The sequence below is a fragment of the Limulus polyphemus genome, unplaced genomic scaffold, assembly GCF_000517525.1.
Source record: "Limulus polyphemus unplaced genomic scaffold, Limulus_polyphemus-2.1.2 Scaffold2855, whole genome shotgun sequence".
In the NCBI taxonomy this organism is placed as follows: domain Eukaryota; kingdom Metazoa; phylum Arthropoda; class Merostomata; order Xiphosura; family Limulidae; genus Limulus; species Limulus polyphemus.
The window spans coordinates 1-11314 of NW_013668465.1; the positions used below are offsets into that span (position 1 = coordinate 1).

General features: G+C 30.9%; 1 protein-coding gene across 1 annotated transcript; it reads left to right on the forward strand.

The window, feature by feature from the left end:
• Positions 1-566: 566 nt before the first annotated feature.
• On the forward strand, positions 567-8948 carry LOC106468066 (alpha-L-fucosidase-like; the record flags this gene model as incomplete). The annotated part of the gene is made up of 4 exons (XM_013928465.2): positions 567-679; positions 2046-2178; positions 7232-7402; positions 8451-8948. Coding segments are annotated over 4 exons (667 nt in total), but the record flags the coding sequence as incomplete, so codon positions are not given.
• Between the last annotated feature and the right edge of the window lie 2366 nt (positions 8949-11314).

Below are 11314 nucleotides of genomic sequence, written 5' to 3' on the forward strand. Positions count from 1 at the left end.
AGTACATAATTATACACCACTCATGGGCATATAGACAGAGCTTTATTCAATACTATACGGATGCTAGTACACAATCAAACATCACTCATGACCATATAGACAGAGCTTTATTCAATACTATACGGATGCTAGTACATAATTATACACCACTCATGGGCATATAGACAGAGCTTTATTCAATACTATACGGATGCTAGTACACAATCATACACCACTCATGACCATATAGACAGAGCTTTATTCAATACTATACGGATGCTAGTACACAATCATACACCACTCATGACCATATAGACAGAGCTTTATTCAATACTATACGGATGCTAGTACACAATCATACATCACTCATGACCATATAGACAGAGCTTTATTTAATATTATACGGATGCTAGTACACAATCATACATCACTCATGACCATATAGACAGAGCTTTATTTAATATTATACGGATGCTAGTATATAATTATACACTACTCATGGCCATGTAAGTTTTTAACATTTTTGTGGGGCACGACTTGTCTTAGATTTTCTTTCCTAGAGTATTTCATGAAGGTTCATAATCCAGTTTTTCCTTTTACAGCCCAGTGAAGGATACAGTAGTGGTCAATGATCGCTGGGGGTCAGGCATTCCTTGTCATCATGGAGGTTACTTCACTTGCCAAGATAGATATAATCCAGGTTGGAATATGTTCATTTTATAGTTTTTGCTCTAAGCTTATACTGTACTATATAATTAAATTATCTATTTCCTTAGTGGGTTTTATATTAAATGATCCCGTGACTATTTCAAAACTAATATCAATTCGTGACCGAAAATTACCATGTAATTATTAACTGGAGAAATTTATCACACAATATTACAGCCTTCTCCTGATGATAGTTGAAAAACTTTAATGTAAACAGCTGAAAAGAAAAGCCACAATAGAAATGTTTAAAACATTTATGTCATTTTGTACATTTAACGCAACGTTTCTGTTATCATACTTCGGTCATCATCGGATAAATCTCCCATCTCTGAGTCGTTTCCAACAGTACTGTACTGTACTATGTCATTGTTGTTTCCAACAGTACTTTACTATGTCATTATTGTTGTTCTCGATTACCGTCATTAAAACACAACTATGTTTCAACTGAAATAAACCTACTTGAAAACGTGATGATGACTAAAGCATGATATGATTCATATTAGTTCTGTATTTATATAATGTATATAATTACATTAAAAAATAGAAAGTTATTAGATTGTGCTTACCAGCTAAAATTAACCTACTTTGAAACGTAAGTCTAAGTTTGTCGATGACAAAAATTATATTTGTTCTATGTCATATAATTAAGTTTAACAATGGGTTGTTATTACCATGTCTTTGTTATTAACATAATATGTTACTATAATGGACGTAGCGTGTATGTCATTATCTATGTATGTAACCAAAACTCTTTCGTCATCTATTGAATGACACCATAAACAAAAATCCATAAATAATTTCACACTTTGGGTGTTCAAGATTCAGACAATTCGAAAAATAACTGTGGTATATGCAACAACCATTTCTTTATAATAGAACACAATTTTAAATAAAAGTACTCTTCTCACAACAAGAACACGACTTTCACTTAGGACTGTACGTGAGGGTTTGATTATATCTTTATTGATGTAATTTTTAAATGTAGTACTGAGAAACCGGATTCTTAAAAACTATTATTTTTTTAATAAACAGTACCACTTTTAATATACGAAAATATTACAGTTTATATCAGTAACATTTATGAAAAGCTTGAGCTCTATACATTGAATCATTTTGATGCAATGAGTTGCGTATGTCTGAAGAGAACAATAAGAACAGTTTTCCCGTGCAGTACTTCTCAGAAACAAAATGTTCACTTTTTTAATTATTACTTTTTCAATGAGGTATGAATAGTACGATCAGTAATTACCAGCACAAACAGCCAGCCACCCCTAGGGCTAAGTTTCTGCTAGTGTATAAAATGATCGATTTTATTCTTAAAAACGTAAATTAATTATTTCCGTAATTTTTTCTTATAGGAAAGTTACAGAACAGAAAGTGGGAAAACGCCATGACTTTAGACAAAGCAGCTTGGGGCTACCGAAGAAACACTAACTTACATGACTACGTAACCATGGAAGAGTTAGTGGCCACTCTGGCCGAAACTGTAAGGTAAGGTTAACCATATATGGTTAACCTTACCTTACAGTTTCGGCCAGAGTGGCCACTAAGTCTTCTATGGTTAACCTTACCTTACAGTTTCGGCCAGAGTGGCCAGTAAGTATTTGAAGACTTAGTGGCCACTCTGGCCGAAACTGTAAGGTAAAGTATTTTTCTCTCATAATATTCAACAATTAATAATCATAGAACCGAATATTTTTGAATATTATAAAAATAGTTTTTTTTTCAGTTTTAGGTAAAACTAAGTTCAAACTAGAAAGTAATTGAATTTATGCAAATTGTGAACACCAATCATAAAGATAACCTGTATTTGTAAAAAAAAAAATGACTGAATAATGTAGAAGTACCAAATTTGTCAAGAATCATCAGATTGTCGTTTCCACATTTTTATATGTACAACAAGCCAACAGACTTTCTTGAAGTTCAAGAATAAAAAATTTCATTCATTCAATATTTTCTTCAAAAATGTTATTACATTAAATATATAAACAACTACCCATTAAACTTAGTTAATATTATTTGAATAAAATGTTTGATATTCATTTTACTGGTGACAGTTTGTCAATTTTTTTAGGAGTAAGATTGAGCAGTCGAGTAGAGCTTGTTTAAGTTCAATCCCACTTACATGTAAATAACAAACAATCAACTTCCACAATCATGTATATTGTTTAAAAACTTCAATGATTTCATTATAAGTAATCTGATATTTAGTATCCGTTTTTAAACTTAAAAATAAATGTTTTAAGTTCTTAAATAAAATTATGGATTTAATTTTCATTCATAATCTAAATATAACTGACTGATTAAATCACTTTTAAATCTGTTTACAGTTTTAAAGTTTGTGATATCTAAGCTTAAGACATTACGATAATAACTCGGTTTCACGTAGAAGTTAATTCTAGATTAATTTGTATTGTTTAATAAAATTTTTCTCACCGGATGAAAATACGGTACAACAATCATGAATTACGAGCACATTTTTTTACTGAAGAGAAAAAATCTTTGTTCAGTATTTTAATAATAATACATTCTAGCAAAGAAAATGTAATTGAAATAATTTGTAATGTCTGTCATTTATGTTCTATGGAAGAAAATAAAAAATTTACATTACTTTCAGAAACCTTACTAATTGTATTATTAATATTAATTCTTCTCTGTCTTCATTAGATACATGGTAATTTGGTTAGAACATTTAAGGTTAACATTTTTTATAAAAATTAAGTAAAGATTCTACTATATTATTTATATAATATTCATATCCCATTATATTTTTAACAGATTTTAAAGTTACATTATGACTTTACAATTGTTGTATACTAATATAACTATTCCATAAAAATTCAAAATAATAATGGTCCAAAAATTCCGATTCTTCTTTACACCATGAATTCTCTTTTTTAAGATATTTCATAACTCTAAATGGTATATCTAATGCTGACAGTTTACTCAAGCTACAAATCCTTATTATGACTCCAGTATAAACTTATCGCAAGTAATATCTACTGTAGTGTGGGATCACAAAGGAATTTTCCAAAACTGGGAGAGTACTTTTAAACTTAATTCAATCTCCTTAATTTTGTCGTACCGCAAAATTTTCTAAATCCTTCATTCTCCAGCATCCAAAAATCCGATGTTTTCCTAGCATGCACGTTAGTTGGAAACTACAATTTGTGCATTTTCTAACGCATTAATTAATTGGAAACTGTCATGTGAAAGATTCCCGATTTTGGTGTTGCATATTATTACTCGAGTCGTTATTGTTTATCATAACTCGAGTTTGCTGTCTCTATGTTCATTTCCCCGACTATATTTCAGCAAATTTTTAGCAGTGGACAATTACCATGGTAGTTTTCCCTACTCAGACAATGGTGGTGATTATTTCTACTGCTTTTTATACTTAGCTGAAATTGTGAGTGCCTATTCAGTATTTATTACCACTGCATATGGCACTATTTCATATAGCTATTGCTATTTTTAAATGGTTGGTTAAGGTAGCTGTTGTAAATGTTGTCGATAATTGGCGACTTACGCTAATTGTGTCGCTGTTGTCTATTTTGTTTGCATTATTTGTGTCGCCTTATTTTAATGTGTCATATCATATAGACCTAACAAGGTAAGCATGTTACTGAGTCTGTTCACGTTGCATTAATCTATGATGTATTATTATAGAAGAAGCATTATTCTGATGAGACTGCTTTGTTGCTGCTCGTCTTTTGTTACATTACACTGTGACATTGATGGAAGCCAGTCATTAAATCTATGACGACATAATCTTTGTCTTCAAGAGGGTCCTTTGAGAACAATTTTACATTTTGTTTGTTGTAGCTGCATACCAGTGCATGTGTTTATTCTTTTTTATATATTTGTCATTTATTTTGAGTAAGTTCAGTATGGTGGTTGGGTGGAAAAAAGCCAATGCAGAGTAAACTGTTCAAAAACATGTAACATTCAACTTAACGCATATGCACGTATGTAGCTTAATAATTATTCTCCATAAATGTACACAAAAAAAAATTAAGAAACAATATTAGTAAAAATGGTTAATTCAAAAAGGGGGGATGGGGATCGTCAAAAACGTACAGAAACAAGTTTAATGCAAAGATAATATTTTCAAGCTTACAACTGGGAACTCTAAAAAAGTAAACAAACAAGAATGGAAATGGTGTCTGCATTATTTTATCAAGCTACAAATCCCTATTTTGACTCCATGTGTACAGTACTTAATAATTTTAAAGGAGTCAAAATAGGGACTTATAGCTTGGGGAAATAATGTAGACACTATTTCCAGCCTTGTTTCTTTATTTTTCTAAGAGTCCCTAGTGGTAGGCTTGAATATATAATCTACCATTTTGAATCAAATTGTTTCTCTATTTTTTTGAAGATCTTTATCCCCCCTTCAAATTAACTATTTTTTACTAATCTTGTACATATATACCATTTCTAACTTTTAGATAACTTTGAAATGAGTTTTACCCAATTTTTAAGCTTGTTAATAGCTACAATTTTAAAAATTGTTTTAAGGTCTAACAACTATATAAGTGACTTAACTGAGTTTTTATTTCCCTTGTATACTTTATAAAGTTTATTACTATAATTTTTTAAAACACAAATCGATGTCTCTAAAGAATCATTTATTCCAAGAACCTTTATCAGTCATGGTAAAAAAGCAGTAGTGATGATTGAACATTATCAGCAATAAATGTGGATAAAATTAATCAAAGGATCTAACCCCTGCAACAAACTTGTTTGCTACACCATTGTATCACCTCCGGCAATTTTCACTTCAAAACAATACTATAAACCTCAAGAACCTATGTGGTTTTAACTTGAACTTCAAAACAATACAATAAACCTCAAGAACCGATGTGGTTTTTTCCATATTTATACTCAAAAGGGGGAATCGCAACACATCAGTCCCTTCTATTCGTTATTTGTCCACAGACAGTATTATAACCACCAGCAAAGCCATGCTTTCAAGTTTCATCTGAAGTAAGCTATTTTTGAATTGGTTATCGACGACTATATGACAGTTTCTATAGTTTTATAACGTAGTTTGCATGATACGATTGAGATATCGATTCCTGACTGCTGCTAGGACGTCAATTAGGACGTAGTCAGACATCTTTTGCGCTTTACAAGCTTAATCAATGTTTTTCTATCAGTCTTGTACTAGCATTTGGAGACAACAGTTTTTATTAGTGACATAAAAATTATTGTTCTGTTGACTGAGCTGGTAGACTGGAGATAGATTTATTTGAGCAGCCGCACAAGAAAACGTTCTTTCATAATGACACTTTTATTTGATGGGTACTCTCTGTCTCCTTGGGTAATTGTTCCTTTATCTTGCAGGACAATCATGACATAGTTACATTTCTGTTTTTATAAGGCTCAATCTAGCAACTAAGACATAATTTATTTTAATTGTGTAAATAAACAGTGTTCTACTGATGTTTATGATGGATTCTAAAAAAGTGGCCAATCAAATTATGTTAGAATATTGATCAATAAAAAATTATTTTATTACATATTGCAAAACAATATTACAAAGTTTTTGTTCATTTATGGGTTAACATATCAAAACATCTAAGCCACAAATTATTCATTAATTGTAAATGTATTATTGTACAAATTCCATATACTTTAGATGATTCTGGTTTGTCACCTAATAGCTTATGATTTCTATTATTTTTCCTATATTTTAATCACGTTTCAGTTATATTATTAGCTAGTATTTTTCTTTTTTTTTTTAATTGTCATAAATTCTTAAATTTTCAAAATGAAAATGACACTTCTGAATATGAATGTTTAAATGAAGTGCAGAAAATCTTTAACGTTTATCTCGGCAATGTTAACTTTAAATCTTCCAAGAAAGAAAGAATCTTTAAATAAGATTTTGACGTTTGAAAGGTTTATTGGTGGGTCTATTTTATGAAAGCTATGGTACGTTGATTACAATTAAATTTTTAACTCAAAATTCTAATTTTATGAATAAAATTCCTTGTTTTTAGAAACGTAACAAGGCTGATTACTTAACAAAAGATCTTGAACAAATTATTAACTTTACTAAACAATTTGTTATGATATTCCAGAACGTATTTGATGTGTTATTTTATAAATTAATGTGTTTATGTCAACACCGATTTCCATAGCGTATTTCAAACTTTACAATTTCGAACAACTTGATTTGTTCAGTTCTATAAATTGTTTGAAGTAATTTAAATAGTTAAGTTGATCAAAACCTAAAGAAAAAACTTTTTTTTTCAGTTAATGAATCCTGCCATTTTTCTATCCATTCAAGTATTTTTAAAAATTTAGTTTCTGATATTTTTATAAAAGAAAAAAAAGCATACACGTCATTAGGTGTTACATACAATGCTTGTTCTTAATATCATTCAAATATTTAGTTTAAAAAATTCATTTTCTGCTAAATTTCAACTTAGCTAATATGTCTCATTCAAGGTAAAGACACATACAGAAGACAAAACTTTGGTATTAATTAAAAACGAACTGAAGTAAGTAATGATTTTCTTTAAACAATCAATAGTTGTGGAGGGAACATACTGATAAATGTTGGTCCGACCCACGATGGTAGAATAACGCCCATATTCGAAGAGAGACTTCGCAACCTTGGAAAGTGGCTCAAAGTGAATGGTGAAGCTATCTATGGAAGTCGACCATGGAACTACCAGAACGATACAGTTACTCCAAATGTGTGGTGAGTAAGTTGTGTCCTTACCTACACACAATAAGTTATGTCCACTACTTGTTACTCTTAAGATTAGCAATTAGCGAGGATAGGGTTATTTGCATTAGCAGTTTACACCTGTTTCACATAAAATTAAATAACTAGTAGACAGGATGTTGTTAGCGTGTCCAGACTGTGAATCAGAGGATACATGGTTCGCGTCCCATTGCTGGAAAAGAAACACACTCCGCACTTTGAGACGGTAGTGTGCTATAAGAGTAACGATCAAGTTCCATTATTTTATCAGCAAAGAAACACACGAGCTGAAAGTGGATGTTGTTGAATAGCTGCCTCTATCGGTTCAAAATTAGGGACGGCTAGCGCACTTTGTGTGGCTTTGCGCGAAATTTGTAAAACTCACTTGTGAGTGACGTTAATTTAAAAGTTTCACATATCCTGGTATGGTTCAGTCCTATATTGTTATCTTCTGTGGTATCATTGGCTCACTTCTGCACAAGCAAATCCACTAAATATTATGTTGTTCCACGGTCAGTGGAGCTCGTATTTGATCGATTTTCGTTTTATAGTGTTATATAAATACAACGTGTTTTTTTTTCTTCTAAACATTAATAGTTTGCTTGTTTTTTGTCAAGGGAAAAATATCGTACATTTTAATAGAACAATATATAACACATACCAAGCCATTTATCAACCTAATTATTATTATATCACTGGCATCTAATGAATAATAACAATTATGAAAGTAACAATAAAAATACAGAAATGTTAAGAATAACATATTAGTTGGCTAAACAGAAGCACGGCTTTCTATCACATCTGGTTTCAATTTTCACTTATTTAGAAATATTCTGATAAAACATATTTTGGTCACATATATGTACTTTTAAAAAACTGTTTTTATAATTTATATAAGTTTTTCTTTTTTTTACATTTTGTTAAAAGATGTCGCTATACATGTAGAGAATCAATGTATTTATATTTTAAACATTTAATAATTGTTATTGTATTACAAAGTCAAATTCCCTGTAATTTTATATTGTTTTTTTCGTGCTGCTAGGTATACTAAAAACCTGGCCACTTCCACCGTGTACGCTGTCGTATTGGATTGGCCCAAAAATGACAAGCTTTTTCTTGGGGCGCCAACTCTGAAGGATAGTGCCACCATTACAATGCTTGGTGTTCCAGGCACATTGTATTTCAAAAGAAGCTCATTATGGGGAATAACCGTAAATTTCCCCAAACTAACACCAGATATTCTACCATGCCAATGGGCTTGGGTTTTAAAGATGCAAGGTGTGACAAACTGATTGTATTAGTCTTCACGATGAAGTTAAAATACAGATCGAAAATTCAGTGCTTTACTGTTTCACTTGATTAGATTGCTCGTGTTTTATTATAATGAAATTCATTGATCTTCTCAAAATTATTAACGTTAAATTTATATGCCAAATGATACGATTTGTAAGAGCATTGTATTTGATACGATTATGATTATAGCATTGAAATATATAATAAATATTTTTAATTGCAACAATACTTAGTTATGAAGATTACGTTCTTGTAAATCAGGTGTTACATTCAGTTACACCATAAGATATCTAGTATTAACGAGGGAGTACTGTAATATATTGTTCCTACAAAACTGTACGAAGTTAACAATGTAAGAAAATATAAAAATCCATTGTTGTAAGAGGTTTTCATGAACAGGAACTACTTGTGAAAGTTTTTGGGCAAGGTCTTGGTTTTTATATAGAGGCTCTTTTCAAATATGAAGAGCAAAATTTTATCTAAAACTGTTCAAGGTTATTCCTGTCCAAACAAATGTCTTTGAGATATTTACATTACCAAATCCTCCATAAAATAGCTTTCCGAGCTTCGCTTTCTTATTTACAGTCAAAAACCTGCTAGTATAAAATAATTAAATATGTGTAATCAACATTGACCAAAGTGAAATATTTTCAGAAAAACAAATATTTCGAACAAAAAAATGACTTGTAACCTACATTTAAGATGACCAAAAAAATACTTTCTTTTGATGACCAGGCAACGCAGTCTTGGATCTCAGCGGTATGTCTGAATGCTTAAAACGCTAAAAAGAAAATTTCGATACCTGCCGTGAGCCCATTTTGTAGCTGTATACTTTACATTCAAGATCCACAGTCTCTCATTCAAATCATTTTATACTGGAAGTAAATGTCTACTTATGATAATTCTAACTTTTTTTTTTTAGACTGTATAACCAAAATAGATTTTCAAGAGTCGTATGTAATAATTCATAATCTTTTCTTTTGTTTGTTTGTTGAATTTCGCGCAAAATTTCTCGATGAATATCTGCGCTAGCTGTCCATAATTTAGAAGTTATAAACTGGAGGAAGAAAAGGGAGTTAGTCAACACCACCCATCACTAACTCTTGGGCTACTCGAATCGAACTGTAGGATTTACCATAACATAATAATGCTCCCACAACTATGCTCGGTTATGGGATTCGAACCCGCTGACTGCCAGGACTTTTGTTTTGTTCCAGGGTTTAAATGTTTTAAAAACTTTGACTTATCATTCATATTAGGTATAAACAGTATATCAAAATTAGATATTAGTTACATTTTTGTGCTCCCATCCCGATAAAGTAAACAATAATAATATAATATATATATATATATATATATATATATATATAAAGACATAATTTTTATTAGATAATCCTAACCTTACCTGGAGTTCTTTAGAGAGCAAAATTGTGTTACTTCAAAAAAGACTAGATGTTATTAAACATTTACATAAATCAAAACAACTTTGTTTTAAAATTATATTTATAATAAGTGATTACTTTTCTGTTCATTACAATCTCGGAACATCCCAGCACTATTGAAAGTTCATATCACATTGTATATTTACGCTTCAGGTAAATTAACTTGTATTTTTTAATTTTTTATTTATAACAAACATCGTTCAGAAAGTCCATATTATATGGCGTTTACAAGAAGAGATTGTTGAACTTGTAATATGATAATCTTGATCTTAAGGTTAGTGGCCCTGATTTTTATCAGCTTTGAACAACTGTGCATGGTATTATGCGTGAAGGTTGTACATCAAAGTGTTTTAAGACACCGTATTACCTCTAACGTTATTTGCTGTACAATGACATGTCATAGTGCTTTAAGATAAATATTATTCGATTTCTTGTTGTTACTTATTACTTTACTGCTAGTATAAACAATAGACGTAGTCACATTATGTTATTGTGTTAGTCCTGTGTTAGGGTTACAAAAACATTCTTTAAAACCCTAATTGAATAACCTTGGGAGAAGTATATAGAATAACAGTAAGCTAAAAATTAGATAGATATGGTGAGTACGTGAAAAAAGCAAAAACAACGAAAATAGCAAAAAAATACAAAAATTAAGAGCTTAAAGAGGCCACTTAGAAAAAAAAACAATCAAGAACGTGACAGAAAAACAAGTGATGAGCAACTGAATAGAAAAGAAATACTAGTAACTCTTAAATGATCAAGAATAAATTAGTATACACAATGTGAAGGTTGTAGAAAATATCCTGTATCTTAACTCTACTGTTATCCATGAAAATATAAAGAGTAATGTTGAAGGAGTCATGAAAAATAAAAAAGGCAAATGTGATAATATATAGGGGTTTGTTTGTATATAAGGATAGCAACTGTCCAGGAAAGCACAGATGCCCAGATTGTCACAATCCTTCAAGTGTAAATTCTTTTATTAGTCATGGTCAGGTGGTTAAGGCGCTCGACTCGAAATCTGCGGGTCACGGGTTCGAATCCATATCTAACCAAACCTGCTCGCCCTTTCAGCCGTGGGGGCGTTATAATGTGACGGGCAATCTTACTATTCGTCAGTAAAAGAGTAGCCCAAGAGTTGGTGGTGGGTGGTGATGACTAGCTGCCTTCC